A 19,162-nucleotide genomic window follows, 5' to 3' on the forward strand; every position below is an offset into this window, starting at 1 on the left:
ACAGCCTACAAATTAACCAAGCATAGAGTCAAGGTCATGGTCATGAGACTGAGAAACTGTCACAGACTGGAGAAGATCAAGGAGGCATTAATGAGTAAATATGTACGATGTGGTATTCTGGCCTGGATCCTGAAACGGAAGAACATTAATGGATATATGGGTAAAACCCAAAGAAAGTGCGCAGTTAACAGTATTGTACTGATGTTAATTTCTGAGTTTTGACAGATGTGCCATAGTTTATATAAGGTGTTAATATTAGGGGAAGCTCAGGGAAGGGTATAGGGAACATCTCTAACTATATTTTAATTTTTCTGTAAACGTGAATTATAAAATAAAAAGTTTGTTTTAAAAAAAAACGTATAGGAAAGCTACAGCAGCACAGCTCTATTTAAAATTAAGGGGCTTACAGATTATATACATTGTCTCAGTAACTTGAGCAACACCACAGTTTATTTGTAAACATATTATATCTGTCAATAATCAAATTGACAACACTTTATACATTTCATTGTATAATATTAACATCATACCAGAAAACAACTCACTGTATATACAGTTTTGGTACTTTTAAAATCTTTTAAACACAAACTGTATTTGAAACACTGAACATAAAAGAGAAAGATGAATAGCAGAGACAACCGAAAACACTGAATAAAAGAAAATGATATTCCAAAAAAATACAAAATTTCTGATTACATATTTAAAAAGAAAGAAATCAAGGAACTCAGATGATCAAATACTTTTTAATGACAAATTTGCATTTCTTTAGACCTACTTGAGAGGTGAAACTGTATCATACTAAATTCTATGTCCTTTTTGATATTTTTCTCTTGGTTTCTAAGGAATGTTTGCCAGGATTTAAGCTACATTAAGGGGGGAGGGAAGTAAGGGGGTTCCAATAAGCCAATGAAATCACTTTAAAAATCTGCAAAAAAAAAAAAAAAACTGGATAAAAATTCTTTCATAAATGTTCTTTGGCAAATAATAAAGTTTATATTTTAAATTTACCTTTTGTTGAACTAGGTCAACACTTATAAAATTTAAAAGATGCATCTTTACATGAGTTAATGTATGAATGAAACAAAACCAAATTCATAAAGCAAAGCAAAAAGCAGCCTTCACATTTTGCTAACAGCTCTAAAAATGCAGATTATCCCTCCCTAAAAGTATCAGAGGTCTTCAGCTAGGAATCAGAATCTTTCCTCATTCACAGGAGAAACCAGAGTTGGCCACATGCTTTTTCAATACTTTCCCTAAAACGCATGATCATTATTAGGTTCTATTTCTTCCTTCATTCTCTCTCAAAGAAAAAAAAAACGTAGCAGCAAATCACTCCCATATTTTAAGTTTTAAATTCAGCAACGACTTGGTTCACTGCCAACAACTACAAATATTTGATTCTTTATTAGTGTACATGTCACTACAGTAGGCTTAGATTACTAACAGAGGAATAAATAAAATAACTACAGTTAATTCAAACAAAGCAAATGAAAATGAGATTAAGGAGCCCTGATCAAATGAAATACAACTTTCGGTTGAAAACTGTAAAAGTTGCATACATACCTAATAGCACTAGGAATGTACAATATCAATTATTGGAAAAATAAATGAGTGGTTCACAGTCATAAGAAATTATTTTAATATTAGTATTTTTCCTTTTATAGACAAACATTTATAGCATACAATTGGTTTCTACCTCTTCAAAGAGAAAGTGGAAAATTAAACGTTACTGCATTTACCTCAAACACAGCACGGACTGTGCCACAGGTATACTGCTCCAAAATATTCAACTCTATAGGTAGGTCATGGTGTTGAATGCATGGTCATGTTAACAGTTTTTTTAAAAAGGCATATATTTCCAGAAGTCTGTTAAATTTACAAATATCTGTTCTTTAAATAACAAAAATTGTCAGCAAAAATGTTTAAGTTAGAACATTCCCGAATTTTCTAATGTTTAAGTGTTTTAGATATATGTTGTTCGACGAGTTAGTGTGGTTACAGTTTTAAACTAGCAAACCATTATCCTATGAGAAGAGATAAACTAAACTATAACACTGCACAAACTTCCCAAGGTAACGTGAAAAATCTAAAAAGTGATTCCAATTATTCTAATTAACACGTGAGACACTAAAAGAATCAATGGCTCAAGAAACATTTCGAAATTATTCAATACTTCTTTATCATTTCCTCCAAAACTATCCATATAAATTTAAGACCCAAATTGCCTAAGAATGTGTCTTCAAAGTAGATTTTTCATTGAATTATTCTGATTGGAAGATACAGCCTTAATACTTCTATTATATAATTCTAACCTAAAATCACAATCCTTGGTTTGAAAACATCAAATTCAATTTCATAACAATTCATTGGTAAAACTACTGAACAAAAATAAATCACAATGAAAACATGCAGCAGCCACAGTTACAAGAGTGGAAAATAAATTCTATTTTTCCATAAAGACTCTATGAAAATATAAAGCCCAAAGTGACTGACAATGGAAGTCCACATATAAATGTTGTTTAAAAACAGGATATTTTCCAAAGCTTCTCATGAGATGTCAATGTATAGTCAGAGTCTGAGTTAAGACCTTACAAATCAAGGTTAAGTTATACATAACTATGCTGATTTACATACCTTCGACCATGTCCAAATGATAAACAAAATTTACAGACATCCACGGGAATTTTTAATGCCCCCTCCAATCGCCTCTCAGCAGTGGATGCTTATTGTTTTACAATTTTGCTACTTTAAGTACCAAGAAGCCTTTCAGAGGAAGAGTGCCACCTCTTCCCATGATCCTCTAAAGAGTAGGTAACAAAATATAAAATTAAATGAGATTTATGTTTCATAAACGAACATATAAAATTACCACTGCAATATTCATAGTGACTGCTTATAAACAGAATAGTCATCATAAAGCCTATAAAGTATATCCTCAGTTTTATAAAAGAAATACAGATTGTCTCAAGGTAAAAAATACAGTGCAGACTGCTAAAAAGCTCTTTGTTGCTTTAGGAGGGGCAATGATGAGGAAAACTTCCAAAACATGAACATATTCCCCCAACTTTTAACATGAGTTAAGCATGAATTGCACTGCAGCAGCAGGATGCTTTTTAGTGGCCGCCACTATAAAGCTAACGTTAAGAAAGAAAAAAGGCAGAGTGTGAGCAACAAATGGCGTAACCAAATTATTGCGAATGGAGATTAGCAATAACAAGTGAGGAAGGTGACCGTCCACTCCATTCTGATAAGATGCCATCTTTAAATATTAAGTTCTTTGCAGGAAGTGGAACTCCCAAATCGGCATAAGATGACTGTGAAAGCAAACTTGAAAAACTGGCCTCTGTATGAATGTCCAGTGTTGAAGCACCTTCCTGAAAGAACAAGAAACGAGAAAACTTCCATATTCAACACTTTACCAAACCCCTTAATATAGCTAATGAGAAATACAGACTTTGATTACCTGAGATATGTTTACAGAATACGTAGCACTATAGGAGAGGAAAGGACCTACCTCACAAACCCCAAATAATCAACGACAGGTATTAATATATGCAAAAGTGACTAATTCATGTCAGACTATGAGTGCTGTGAAATAAATAAGCTATGATTAAACTATCAGATAAGAAAAAGTTAATTCCCAGACAATCTGTAAAAACCCTCACACAACGTTGAGCACCAGAACAATCCATCAGTTCTCAGGGCTCGCAAATTCACAAATTCAGCACAGACCTCTCCCCAGAACTCCAGGTTCAAACATCCACCTCACATCTGCTCTTGGATGTTGCTCCATACGCGCCACACTTACCATGTCCACACTGAACTAATTTTCCCACATTTGATTCTCCCCAGCCTTCTCTACTCCCTGCATTGAGCTAGAGATATGAGAATCATCCTTGGTTCTTCCCTTGCCACACCCTCAACCTTTTCCTCACATTTAATTAATCACCAAGTTCTGGCATTCTACCTCCAACACGTATCCCAAATTAGTTTGCCCCACTCTGTCCATACTCTGAGCTGCCAGCCACCCTACTCTAAGCCAGTTGTCTCCGAAGTGGGGCACTCATTCCAATGTGGGGTATGGCATGACAAAAATTTTAGAAATCTTGTATCTCCTGTTTCCACTTATTACATCCTTTTAAAACTTCTATTTTTGTGTTTTATAATATACATAATTTATTGGTATAACAGTATGCATGTGTAAACAACAAACCTTTATTGTGGATACATCCAAAATTTGTTTTGTTTTGTTTTAATGAAAAAGAGTACTCAGTTACCAACACCTCTCACCTGGGCTATTACAAGAGTCTCCAAACTGACAGTCCCCAAGCTTCTGTGCTTGTCCGTTTTCAATCTATTCTCTAAACAGTAACTAATCTTTCAAACAATTAATTAGAAATAATGTCATTCCTCGTTTAAAAGTCTTCAATAGTTTTACATATTCTAGAAGGCCCTCCCCTCCCTTCTTGCACTACCCACCTTCATGAGGCTTCTGCCACACCACCCTTCTGTTTTCTTGTACACAAATGTTTCCCTGTCACAGGACCTTTGTATCTGCTAAGCTCTGCCTGGAGCACTCTTCTCCATCCTTTAGGTTTCGGCTTGTATATCATCTCTACCTATTTAAATTAGCCCCACCTTTAGATTCCACCAGATCTGAAGGAGTCTAGCTCCTTCGAATATTTACTGCAATCTGTAATTCCTTATGCATTTCAATGTGTGCTCGACCAGTGTCTCATACCACATGAGCTTCTTTAGCATCTTAGACATCACTGTTTCTGAGCACCTGGCCAAGGGTCTGGCACAGAGTAGACCCCAGTGTTTACTGAAAGAAATGAATGAAAGAGAACTCCAAAATATTGATTTCGTAATGTTGGATGAGATATTCTGAAAAGAAATATTTAGTTCTAAAGGTTTATCTACAAATCAAGTTAAGGATATCCTTTCTATGCTTGGCAGGGGGCTGGGGAGTGGGGTGGGAATGAATGGACGGACAGATGGGTACACAAGGTCCAGGGCACTAGCTCTCATTACCACAACAGAAAAGCCCTTCTCAGCAGTGCGACTCAATACAGTTATTCACGGAGTGCACCAGACTTAAGAACCAGCACCTAGGATGCTGCATGGCCCACAGCAGATGCTTAACACATCTGTTACATGCAGCACTGCAGAGAACAGAGAGTCCAAGCTTTAGACCCTGAAGATCTGGCCTGTGAAACCATGTGCAAGTCAATATACTTCTTAAATCTCAGCATCTTCATTTAAAAATTTAAATTAATGCTTATTTCATGTCTTACTGCTGTGAGGATTCAAAACTAATATGGAAGTGTTTTGTATACTATAAAGCTCTATACAAATACCATTTAAATATTTTGGGTTTTGTTACCTGGAATGAGTGAACAAAGTTAAGGACTTGTAGAGAGAGTTTTCTACTGGAATGTAAGAGGTTTTGAAGGCTGAAAAAAAAAAAGGAGTAGGGTTTTAGAACAAATATAATGACAAGAACTAATATCTCTTACAAGAGTTTAATTTTAGCAGTTTAAATGCATTTATACATGCGTATACATCCTAATCACATAAATAAAAATTTTAAATAATTTTAATGGTTCTCATCAATGAAATGTCTTGCCTCTGAATAATGTGGAGTAACAGTGCATAAAAAAACCATTTTGAAGTAAAACATCATGTATAACCAAAATTGAAAAATTATTGTTAAAGAAGTTTAAACTATTAGTGAATATAAATGTTAAATCAAAAAAAACCTTTTTGAATAAAAGTTTACATACTTTAAGAGATGGCAATTATGATATAAACTTCAAATTCTAAATATGAATTTTAAAATACACCCCAATAAAAAGTCTGACAAACTGAATATGTTTTAAGTATGTAAATTGGTAATAATTATAATAGCAATCTTGAGTACTTTTAATTTTTTGGTATAAGCTACATTAAGCAAATTAAATGAATTATTTATTATCCAACGTTGTATTCCCAAATAAATAAGTCAAAGATATCTGTGGATATCACCTCTCCAAGCCACCCCACTATGACAATCAAATTCAGTGATGCTCTTTTCTAACTCAGTCTCATAACCTTTATAATACTGCCTCTTAGCTGCTACTACCAATGGATCAGAGTTGGCATATGAGCTAAAACCTACGTTACCTCTATTAGTAATACATGTTCATTCGAGAAAATGTGAAAGTTGAAGAAAATTTAGAAAGTCGGCCATAATTCCACAAGACATAATCATCACCATTAATGTTAACATAACTTGAGTGTGTGTATGTTAAGACTAAGAGAAGTCCACAAGAGAAATTCTCTACAGACATTTACAGATTAAACTAGGTTCCTACTAGCAGCATTCCCGTTTTACTACACCCTCACCAAATCTGGGAAATTAAGCAAATGTAATTATAATTAACCAAAACACGTACCCAAAATGTTTACATGCCCAATCTCTGAGGTACTGAAGTTAATTTCTGAAAATATAGCAAAACTCTTAAACTAGCAACCTTTATTCAATCAACAAATATACACAGCAATTACTATGATCGTGTGTGAAATAAAAGAAAGAAAGACATAGCAACTATCACCGAGAGCTTAAAAGTCTCGCAGATGAAAAGGTGACAATGAATATGAACTCCCACCTCTCTTTCCTGCAAAGGCCATGTGTAGCAATTTTTCTACAAACTTTCCGGTTTAACTCAGAACTAAACAGTGGAATTCCGAAGCATAGCTCGAGAGGAACCCAATCTGCTTCTGCTGTGGCAACTACAAAAGGATAAATAAACTCATTAACCATGTGTATCTGTATTTACGTGTTAGGACCGACCAGGGCTTCTTAGATCCAGAGATTTTCACAGACTCCTCCCTCCCCCACTGACGCCCGGCAGTGGGTTTAGATGGGGAGAGCACTCAGGGGGAGGGGAGGCCAGTGAATCTCTGAAACAGGAAAACACATTTTTTTGAGTATGTACACGCTTCTGAGAAGGTCCTAGTTTTTATCACATGCTCAAAGTGGTCTTTCACTCAAACTGTAAGATACCTACAAGATGAGAAAATTAACCAAAATATTTAACAGAGAAAAATGAAACTTACATCATTATTCTCAGGTCACATTTTTATAATATTTTAATTATTATTCTAAATACATAAAAATGTTTCCTAGAAAATACTTATTAAAAGGTCCACTGGATAATAAGAGCAGACAAATGATATCCACATGACTTAGCAAAAGAGCTGAACCTCAGGAATTAGTCTAAAATTGCAAATAATTTTTAAAACCTTACCAGAGTTTTGCTTAGTTGCTGAATCTATAGCTGCTTCCTCAATGACCATTTCAAATGACTCTGTGCTCCCATTTACATCTGAGCCGGAAGCCAAATCAGGTTCCCCTTATAATTAAAGGATAGACACACCATTAGGATTCTAGTGCTTGGTATAAGCTGGCAATAAATCAGTCTTAACAGAAAGAGGACTATAGGCAACAGAAATGACAATGGAAAACAATGAATAGTCTTTAGCCTAAAGCAGTGGTCCTCAACTGGGAGGCAATTTTGTCCCTCAAGGGACATTAGGCAATGTCTGGAGACAGGTTTGGTCGTCATAAATGGGGACAGAAATGCTACAGCTATCTAGGTATAGCAAACATGCTACAGTGAACAGGACAGTCCCCACAACAAAGAATTATCCAGCTCAAAACATAAATAATGCTGAGGCTGTGAAACCCTGGCCTAAAGAAACGAGGATTCAAAGGCAGAGCACAAATTTAGACGTCCAGTTAGACCATTACTGAAGTCATTTGTGTCTCCATGGAAACAGTCAGTTGGATTAAATCGTTCCTCTTCAAAATGCTTTTTTGACTTCCCATCTCTCTCAGCACATAAGATCCTCCTAGAGCTTACTCATGTCTCTACTCTCATCTACTACTATCCAACAAATCCTTTCTTTTGGCCAAAACAAGCTACCCTATTCCCTGACACCCTCTGCCTGACAGGCTGCTACCCTCCAAACAAACAAGGATCATCTTTTGTGTAGTTAACTCTTCATATCTCACATTTCAATTCAAACTTTATCTTTGCTAAGAGGCCTTCTCTGACAGTGCAGCTGGGCTGAGATGCGCCTTCTCTGTCCTGCTTCAGCACTTGAATCAGACCCCACTGCAGTCTTTTAACACTGCACAGCAGGCTGACTCACTTGCTTTGTTGGGTATTATTCCTTAGGTCTTACAAATTTAAAGATCTCCAGCACCTAAGCAGATAGTCCATACATGTTTGTGGATGAATGAAGTAAAACATGGCAGATATAACAGACCTGCTTTGAAATTACTGCCTAACCCATAGACCTCTGCTCTGGAAAATGTTCCTGTGATGCTTGGCAGTCCACTGCTGGAAGTTACCCAAATCCTCTGGCCAAAAGTAAATGGACCAGGAGTGGACACTTAACTCAATGGGAGCCAACTCAGTCCACTGAATGGCTAGCAATCAACGTTTTCTCAGGGTTTTAAACTAAGAGGCTCGGGGAATATAGTCAATCAATGGTAGACACTTGAATTAAAAGGCTTCCTAGAATCATGGACCAGAGCCGCCACCGTGGCAACCAAAGCCACATACAAGCTAAAATGCATGACAGCAGAAATAATGAAAAGGTAATTTGAAAATAAAATTTTACATTAAAAAGAAAAAAAAGTAGTCTAAGGGAAATCAGCTGTTGTCAACATGCAGGATAAATTGGAGACAGAAAGAAGAAGGCTAAGCAGGAAATGACTGCAATAATACATGTTTAAAGGATCAGGGCTCAGACTATACTGGCAGTTATAGAAAATTAAAAAGAAGAGAAGGGGAGAAATGGATATGAGAGACATTTCTAAAGACTAATTCACAGAACTTGGAAACTAACTGGACAGAGTGGAAAATAAAATGATACAAAGGTACGATTTTAAGCCTAGGTAATGGAGACAATGGTGCCTTTGACAGAAAGAGAAAGGTTGGAAGAGAAAAACTGTTAATTCTATTTTGGAAACATTTTTACAAAGAAACTAAAATTCTGAAACCATCGTCCCATAAATTTAAAGCCTATAAAAACAGATACGACAACAAAGGGCTACAACCTAATAACAAATCTGCATTCCAACCCCAGGTCATCACCATTCCTTTAGTTATGCACTTAGTATTTTCTCCATTTCAATGACTAGTATTTGTTCAAATGATGTCACAGAGTATTTTCTCATCCTTCAGTGAAAAAACATTAAATCTTAAATAATTCGACATCCCTACAAAGGTCTCTTTGCTTTTTAAATATTAAGATCGTGATTGCCTCAATACCAATTACCCTAATTCAAAGAACTCAACTATTGGCTAACCTCTCTCATCAGAAGCATCACTGAGTTTTCTGTTTGCAAGTTGGCTCGAAGCATTCAACATGGTGATATATCCACAAAAATGCTGCAAGTCCACTTTGTTCCTCAATATCTGCAATGCTTTATGAACACCCATATTGACACGAGTAAACTCTAAGAACAAAGAGGTGACATCAAATTATAAGTGAATAGTTTTATAAAATAACACAACACAAAAAAGCTTTAAATATACTTTTATTAAACAATTCTTAGAACTACCTTTATACGTTAATCTATCGAGACTGATTCCACTGAAGAAGTATCTGTCAATGTAAAAGAAAGCTGTACACATACGACACGTGCATAGCCTTCAGGAGGTATTTGTTGTATCAGAACAAATTACCTCAGTGAGCAAAGACAGCCAGTCAGTGGCAAATTCTCCAGGCTTCTCTGTGGTTCTATTCTACCTCAAATGCTTACTTGGTGGGCTTCTTCTACCAGGAAATGTATTAAATACACATTATATATTTTTTTAAGAAAACCAAAATTACTCTTATTGAAACTATAGCTAACAACACTCTTGAAGTTATGTCCCTAATAAATTATTTAAATATTAACTCAAGTTCTAATATGTGAACTTATAAAAAAGAAAGATACTCTATACCCGATCTAAAGACTTCTCTTTTTTATAATTCACACAATAATCTCTCAAGGCAAGAGATCTACCAATCAGTTCTTGAGATTTTATAAATTTTAGTATCCTGTTGTCACTACTCTGTGTCTTCAGGTGAATGATTATTTTTTCCACAGAATTTATAAAGTGTCAGAGGATTATAATAGCAAACTTCATTTGCAAAGAACTACTTATTTCTCAAGAATGGCTATTTTTTGGAAGAGAAAACTCTCTTCTCCAAATTTTGTACACATTTACTTACAACGGCCAAAAGAGAGCACTTTATTTCAAACCATGTGAATAGAAAAAATACATTTATAAAAATCTTCTTCCTTTTTCCTACTTTGGGGGTGGGGCAGTGGTGAAAAACATTCTGAAAGAACAGTAAGTTCTTGTATGAATTAACGTTAAGTCAAATTACTTGAACCATTCACTGCCCTCTTGAAATTCAAGCAATACGGCTCTAAAACTTAGAAAAAGAAATTAGACAGAAGTTTTGCATAGAGCAAGAAACACAAGCGCTATACAAATATGTTAAGTTTTAATCAGATTGTATTTTTCTTTTAAATATACATACTTTCTTAACATTCAAAAGAAAAAAAGTATTTTCTATATTAGAAAAAAGGAAGAATGAATTCATTTTTACAGAAATTCGCTGAGCATCTTTCATCAAATACTGTTAGTGCTTTCCCCCCTTGATTTTAACTAGCTTAATCTGCAATCCACTCAAATCCTCTAAGGCAAAAGTAAAATTTAATAGCAAAAACAAACGCTGAAATCGGGAAATACATGCAAGTGCTCTGTAAACTGTGAAGTAGTATACAAACATTCATTAGCACCCATTTCTAAATTACCTAAAAAAGCCCCTGAAAGAAAACCAGTATGTAATATTGGGAGAAAAGAAAAATAAATCAACTTTCATGTGACTTGTCATGTCCAAATAAACAAACAATAAAAAGAAACTAAAAGGCTAAACGTACAGAAAACCCAGTCTTCCACCTACACAGACACTACTTACTCTCTTCATCTCCAAGACAGACCAGCATCCCTTCAAAGGCGCTGAGTCTTACTCTACTAGTTCTGTGGGGAAAGGCATGTGATAGAAAACTACCTTTTGCCAATACTCTTTAATAGAACTTCAACATTTTAAGCACTCACTCCTTACTATGTTTTCCACCAAAATGTTGACAAAGTTTAACGATAAAGAGGTTAGTTAGTTAAAAGGATACAAATCAGCAGTGACGTACCTCCTTGTAGCTCTGTCTCATCAAATGGAAACGGTATGTGGACAGTTTCTCCTATCCCATGCAAACCATGTCCCTAAACACGAGGAAACACAAGTTGAAAGGTATATGAGAAACCTACATTTCCAATAATAGCTATTCAAATAATAAATATGATTGTGCCACATGATGGTATATTCCACATTAATACTCCATCAAAACGCTTTCAATAATTTTCTATTTTTCTCCAGCAAATAATCTTAAGTATATATTAAACTATTGCAATGTGTCTCAAATTGAATGTACAGGCTAATGAAAAACAAGAGGCTGATTTAACAGGTGTGATCAGGTGTTAGCCAAGTGGCGACCGAATGAGATCAAGTGCACTGGCACATGGGTTGGCTATAATTCTGAGAGAAAAGCGGTGTAAGAATTCCCATAATTACCTGGCACACCATGGACTGGCGCGCAAAATTCAAAAATCTGCACTTCATGATATATGTTCAAAATTACTTGCTGTAACACTATAATTATATATATCATTGCAAGCAACCAAAGTGCCTGTCAACAGGAGACTGGTTAAATGAGTTAATGTATGTACTTTCAATGCAGCTGCAAATAAGAGGAAGCTCTCTTCAAACTGAGATGGAAGATCTCCATTGCTAAGAGGAAAAAGCACGGGGCATGTCAGTGTGTAATCGCACGAATGTGCGTGAAGAAACTCCAGAAGGGAACAGCGGGAACTAGTAAATGTGGTTATTTGATTTGGAGAGAGACGGAGAGTGGGAACTGGGTAGAGCGTGTCTGAGGAGCAGAGATACTTTCCCCGTGCTTCTTTTATTAGCAATTCGTTTCTGAATCATGCGAATACACTATCAACTCAAAAATTAAATTAAAAACCTGAGTATAACCACCCTATTCCTATGTTACAAATAATAATTTAGTTTTATCCAGTACATTCAGGTTGTTCATTTGAATTTTGTTAGTTAAAAACTTTTTTATTTGTTTAATCCCTAAATTTGTTTTGGTTTAACAGTTATATAAGAAAAATAAGCATGAAGAATTATCTATTCACATGTAGTTTCATTATAATAGAAATTTAACTTAACATTGGGGATCTATACATTTTTTTCTTTTAATAGAGATTTATACATCATTCAAATTCAAGATACTGATATAAAAGAAAAAAGTTTCAGAGAAAAATCACTCATTTAGTTGGTTCATATAACAACTTGAATATATTCTGACATCCACTTCTATTCCATTGAAGCCTTTATGATTTAAGCTCTAAACAAGATGGTTACGATAAAAGTATGGTTTCAATCACAATCTTAACTTTGTTATGTTTTAACTTCCAGCAAGGTGAATTTTTTCCAGAGAATTTAATGAAGGAGGCATTCTTTTTTAGTAAAAGTAAAACTCCTTAACGAACTCTCTAAATCTCTCTCCCTCCTACCTCCACTACAACACGAATGTATTTTGAGATCTTATGTGCTAAACACAGGACTAAGCATTCTATGTAGATTACCCATCTCAGTCATTCTTTTCAGCAACCTTATAAGGATAGCAATTTTTATTATCTCCAGTTTGCAGGTGAGGTCAATGAAGTTCCGAATGCCCAAGATTACCAGTAATGGTAGATTCAAGATTTGAACTTAGGCAGTCTGACTCAAGTCCATGTCTAACCCTTTCTCGTACATTATCTCCTACCACTACCCCTACTCCATGTTTTCTCTGAGGGCTAAGGCACCTCCCTCTCCCATGGTTTCAACTACTGTCACATGCTGATGCTGACACTCAAGTCAGTCTCTCCTATTCAACCTCTCATTTGACTTTCAAGATATTTTTGATTACCTACTAGATATCTCTACCACCCAAATGTCACATAGGCACCTTTGTACTCAATGTGCCCACAACACAACACGTCATCTGCCCCCATAAACTGGCTGTTCCTCTGGTATTCTCTCAAGTTGTGATGTCACCATTCCCACGCCTTCCAGGAATCATTCTTTTCCTCTTCCATATCCTTTTGCAAACATCTGATCAATTCTGTTAATTTTATATTTGTAATAATTCTTAAATCTGTTTCTTCTCTTCAATTCTTATGATCATTTCCCCGATCTAAGCTGTCCTCATCTCTTACCTGGACTCCTATACTGAACTCTGATTGGTCCTCTTGCTTCAGGTATCTTCCCCACCCAATCATTCTCAATGCAGTCACCAGACTGATCTTCCCATAACACAACAGATCATGTTAACTCCCTGCTGAGCACCCTCTACAGGCTGCCACCAAACTACAGGGTAGAGTCTAAGCTCTATAGCAGGACAGTTAAGGCACATCACACTCGAGGGCCCACCTACAGGCAAAACACTCACTGAACAACTACTGTGAGCCAGGCACTGTCCCAGGCACCAGGGAAATAGCCGTGAAGCAAAAGAAAAAAGTCTCTGTCCAGAGATTTATTTATATTGACCCATCTGCCTAGGACTGGCTCACTCCTAAATCATCCTTTTATAACTCAGCCAAGCCTTGTTTTCTCTAAGGAGCTGCCCCTGAGTCTTCCTCCTTGCCCCAAGGCTGGACTTGTCTTTAATGCCCGCACTGTATACGATTCTATTCAACACTCAGCAAAAACCTGGAACTGACTGTTGATGCAACTCTTCCCACCAGACTTAAGCTCCCTGAATGCAGGGAACATGTCTTATTTGTATATCTACATTAATCAGCATGGAACATGGCACGTACAATTGTTAGTTGACTAAATTAATGAAATCTCTACTAAGAACCTATCATGTGCCAGAAAGTGTGCTGCGCACTTCACACGTGCATTCTCATTTCACTCCCTCGACAATCCTGCAGCTATAAATTGCTCACCTCACCATTAGCTATTACTATTATTATTTTTTTTTGTTATTATACAGTAGATATTACCTAAATATAAGAGGAGTAACTCCTAAATGACACACAGCTAAAGAGGCACATGAAAAGAGGCTCGATATCATCAGTCATCAGGAAAATACAAATCAAAACCATAGTGAGATTACATCTTCACACCCGCTAGGGCAGTTATAATTAGAAAAAAAGTCATCTAATACCAAGTGCTGGTAGGAATGTAAAATGGTGCGGCCACTTTGAAAACAGCCTGGAAGTTCCTCGAATAATTAAACATAGAGTTACCAAATGACCTAGTATTTCCACTCCTAGCCATATGCCCAAGAGTAAAACACAAAAACCTATATACAAATGTTTGCAACAGTGATTACTACTCACAACAGCCAAAAGGTGGAAAGAACTCAAATGTCCATCAACAATGAACAGATAGATAAAAAGTGGTATATTCATTCTAGGGACTCTTTGGCCATAAAATGGGATGCGGTGCTAATACATGCTACAACATGATGAAGCTTAAAAACATTCTCCTAAGTAACAGAGGCCAGTCACAAAAGACCACATATTATGTAATTCCATGGATATGAAATGCCCAGAATAGACATTCTAGAGAGACGGCAAGTAGATGAGTGTTCCTTCGGGCTGAGGGGGTGGGGAGGAAGGGCACTGAGAACTGAAGGCGCTGGATTTCTTTCTGAGGTGATGAAAATGCTCTAAAATTGAGTATGGTGACAGCTGTAGAGCTCTGTGACTATACTGAAAACCACTAAATTGTACAATTTAAATTGATTAATTACATGCTATGTGAATTATATCTAAATAAAGCTATTCCTAAAAGTAAAAAAATAAAAAAATACGGTCACACAAGGAGCACAGGTAAAGCCAGAACTCAAAGCTGGGTGTTTCTACCACTCCCACACTGCCAGACAAGGGCCCGGACGAAACCCAGATCTGACTCCTCACGTTTCGGCTTTCCAAATTTCAAACTACTGACATCTGACTGCAACTCAGCGGAAAGCTAGACAAATTATGATCTTTAAAATGAAAATCCACATGGACAATAGACTAGTGGTTACCAGAGAGGGGGAGGAGGGAGTTAGATGGGGTAAAGGGGGTCAAATATGTGATGACAGAAAGAAATCTAACTATGGGAGGTGAACACAGTGTAAATATATATATGTCTTACTGTTAAAGTGTACAGCTGAAACTTAGTCGATTTCATTTACCAATGTCACCATAAAGTAAATAAATACATTTAAATAAAGTATAAAAAAAAGAAATAATAAAAAATAAAATGAAAATCCAAAACTGATTGTTTTAAATAGAGTAACTGTACCTGAATCAAAACCGCAGAATGTGTTAAAGCATCATTCAACATTGTGAGCACATTTGACGTAGGAACCACCCCAGGATCATGACCCCAAGACGTTATTAGTAATCGATCATAACCCTATGGGGAAGAAATGAATAAAAGATGAGATGAAATTTAGAAAAAAAGAAAATAAATTGAGAAAGTTACCCATAATACTTTTTACCATTTCTACTCTCCTCAAAAAAAATTAAACAAACAGAAAGACCTGACACAACATACCTGGAATATCTCTGGCAGTTTACGCAGTCTTGTACCTTTGGACAGTAAAAGAGATGGTGGTCCCTGTCCAGTGATATGGTAGATGTACAGTTTAAACCACACAGAACTGACTTCTGGGATAGCTGGTCCAATATGCTGTAATCATAAAACAGGTAAGGTAAAGTTGGAATACTCATCTAAGGAAGCCAAGTTTCACAACTGACCAAGTACAGTCCTATAAACAACCAATGCTTCATATAAATGTTAACTGCTATTAGCTTATAAAAATAAATTTTAAATGCTCCGTATCGATTTTATATTGGAACTGAGAAAGAACATACTATCACTGCGATTAAGAGAATGGACTGTGAAATAGACCACCAAGGTTGGAATACTGGATTCATCCCCTCAGCAATATCACCTTAAGAATGTTACTAAAGCTCTCTGTTCCTCATTTTTGCTCTTTTGTAAGGTGTCAATAAAATCTCTACCTCACAGGGATGTAGTAAGGTTGTTCAAGAAAAGTTTAAAATAGTGCCTGGCATACAACAGTAAGATTCATATCAAAGTGTTCATTATTATTATTAATCACATGCTATGTCTCACAAAAGGGGCTATCTTTCCATTCATTTAAAGTTCATGAATTCCTACTACGCCTAGTGGTTCTGTTAAAGAATAAGGGAAGTGTGTAGTGGAGTGGAATTGGAGGAAGCACACAAAGAATTATTTAAAAGGTTGGTAAATACACTCCTGTCAAACAGAGGACAAATTTGGGGGAGAGAGTATGCTCGCTGAGGCAGCTAGATCGGCACAGACAACAAAATCAACCTTGTACAAGAAGCCCTTCCTTTCTTCTACACCATTAAACCTGCACGTCTAGGAAACCAGGCAGGAGGTGATGCTGAAAAAGAGCAACATAATCCCCACTCTGAAAATGGCACAGGCTACAACGTCCTTGCTAAGTATACAAGTCAACGCAACTGATTTATTTTCAAAGTACAAAACCAGAAGTCATTTTCACAATTTTAAAGAACACAGTCTTTTCAGTTTATTTAGCACCATCGCCCCACTTCTAAAACATTTTATATTTTTCCTAATTAAATTGATTTTATCCCTCAAAGCAATCCAGGCTTCCTCCTTAGGGCATCCAAAAATGCTATCTTTAAAATATTGCATTCGTGAGGAAAATTTTAATCTCCTGTGTCATAAGTCACAAGATGATACATAAATAAAATGTACCAATCATACCTCACAAATTGAACATAACACCTTACAACAACGATTTTATATTTCGCATCTGCAAATTGAGAATTAACACAATAAACTGGTAAACCTCTTCTTCGAGTTGCCCCAAGGAGGGAGAAAATCACAGCACCAGCCGCCTTCCACGTGGGTCTTTACCTGAGGAGTGCAGCTGCTGACAGGCCGAATCTCATTGGTGAGGGGAGCCATGGAGACGAGCAGCGAGTAATTTTTGTTTAGAACTCTGCTGCAAGTCGCAGGATCCAAACCGAGGAGGCTTTCGCAGCGCAGGAGATCCAGAGGAAAACCTGAATTATGACCAAGCACACACACAGAATGAAAGACTGGCAATGGGAAACAAAAATGTCTAAGGCAAAATACTAATATTTACCTTTAGATTTAAAAAAATTTTTAAATGTAGATTATCTCTACTAACAGTGTCCAATTTCCTAAAGGATCTCTAAGAAGACACTTTTAACATTTAAAGCTAATAATCTTTATTCCCTGGTCTAAAAGGATAACTGTCTAATGGTATTTCCTTAGGCTACTTAAACAAATTAACACTCCAACCTTTTATCAGATTTAAATAATACAAATGTCAGTGGCACGTAAGAGAAGAGAAAAAATAAAATAAGGTAAGAAACAGTTGATAAGCAATGGAATTCACAAAACAAGCCTCTAGTTAGAAATTCGATATGCTATCTACAGAAAACGTATTAAATAAGTGATAGTCAAATAAGTGAGCATGACCTGTTTAATTTCTTAGAAAGAAGTTCCATAGGATCATGTCTTCAAAATCAAGTATATTTATCATACCATAATTGGGTTGGTCTGGTTGTGCAGTTTGTGCAACTAGATCTTTATTATGACGAAGAAACAGTATTGTGTTTCTCAGAGTAAGTGCATGGTCAAAATATCTCTGTGCTTCTCCTTCACCAGTGCTCTGAACCTAAACCAAGAGAAAATAAATTGTGCGAAATACCATAATCATGCCATTCATCCTACTATATAACCATACAGTAGTTATTAAAATATTAAAAATCAGTAAATCAGAAATTTGCCCAGGCAATACTGACACAAATATTAACTTCAATTTCAGATGAGTTTCCTTGAAGATGATAGAAATTACCCCAAGTAAAACAATTTTAATAACCAAATAATGCTAAATCATACCATTATATATGTCCCATGTATGATTCAAATGAGGTGCTTAAAAACTCTAAGATCTATATTCTGCTTCATCCAGAAATTACTTCAATCCACTGTTACCAATTATGCCTCTAATTTTCATCAACCTGCTCACAACTTTGTACTACTGGTTGCAAGTGAAAATGGAGTTTGAGTCAACATAGCTGTTCACCACAGCTTAAACTCATCCAACAAGGATTCACTGAGTCCCTATCATGTCCTATAATCTGTCCAGAATGTAAGGATAGAGTATTGAACAAAACCCCTGACTTTACTGGACTTAACATTTTAATGCATACTCTTCTGACCCTGAGTCAGTCACCTGTTTAATACATAAAAACAGACATCCCAGACACAACACAGAAAATGGAAGGACAGGTCTATAAGGGGAAGTAACTAAAATAGTTCTGCATTAAATTAATAAGATCAATTAAGTTTTATCAGGATGAGGCTTCTTAAACAGCTAAGAAACTATTTTTAAAAACAAAACTTCAGACTAAATGGCTCTCTTAAGAATGACTATGTGGTTTAAAAAAAAATAGAGATATATAAAGAGCAAAAGTAACCTTCTAACTTGCTGTATTTGATAAAAGACTAGCTGAGGTGAGAAAAATAAAAATCAGGAAAACAGAACTTAAAGTGTACTAGAAAAGAAAAAATAACGTAATAAAAAAAATTATTGGCAAAAGATGATACAAATAAGAAATAGAATTAACAAGATATTAAAAGTACTGAGGAAATAATGGAAATTTAAAAGTGAAAGCGACCAATTAGTAAAATAACGTAATAAAAAAAATTATTGGAAAAAGATGATACAAATAAGAAATAGAATTAACAAGATATTAAAAGTACTGAGGAAATAATGGAAATTTAAAAGTGAAAGCGACCAATTAGTAAAAAGGATTATCTCAAATATATTTCTACCCTAAAAAAATAAAAGTCCTACAGAGAAGTAGCAATGAAAAAATGTTATGGTAAGTCTTTTTGTAAGATATAAAGGAATTACAAAATCAGCAAAAATTCTCTAAACAGCACA

At 35.7% G+C, this 19,162-nt stretch overlaps 1 protein-coding gene across 1 annotated transcript in view; it reads right to left on the reverse strand.

Moving 5' to 3' along the window:
• Positions 1–428: 428 nt before the first annotated feature.
• Positions 429–19,162, reverse strand: part of FAM91A1 (family with sequence similarity 91 member A1) — a 32,993-nt gene continuing 14,259 nt past the window's right edge. The window contains exons 14-23 of the mRNA XM_015592997.2: positions 17,755–17,887; positions 17,098–17,246; positions 15,718–15,852; positions 15,463–15,576; positions 11,261–11,333; positions 9,365–9,514; positions 7,293–7,397; positions 6,651–6,774; positions 5,387–5,456; positions 429–3,374 (exon numbers count right to left, since the gene is read on the reverse strand). Coding sequence (XP_015448483.1) covers positions 3,189–3,374; positions 5,387–5,456; positions 6,651–6,774; positions 7,293–7,397; positions 9,365–9,514; positions 11,261–11,333; positions 15,463–15,576; positions 15,718–15,852; positions 17,098–17,246; positions 17,755–17,887 — 1,239 coding nt within the window. The 3' untranslated portion in view covers positions 429–3,188. The remainder of the gene's footprint in view (positions 3,375–5,386; positions 5,457–6,650; positions 6,775–7,292; positions 7,398–9,364; positions 9,515–11,260; positions 11,334–15,462; positions 15,577–15,717; positions 15,853–17,097; positions 17,247–17,754; positions 17,888–19,162) is intronic.

Source organism: Pteropus alecto, unplaced genomic scaffold (assembly GCF_000325575.1).
Source record: "Pteropus alecto unplaced genomic scaffold, ASM32557v1 scaffold164, whole genome shotgun sequence".
Classification (NCBI taxonomy): Eukaryota; Metazoa; Chordata; class Mammalia; order Chiroptera; family Pteropodidae; genus Pteropus; species Pteropus alecto.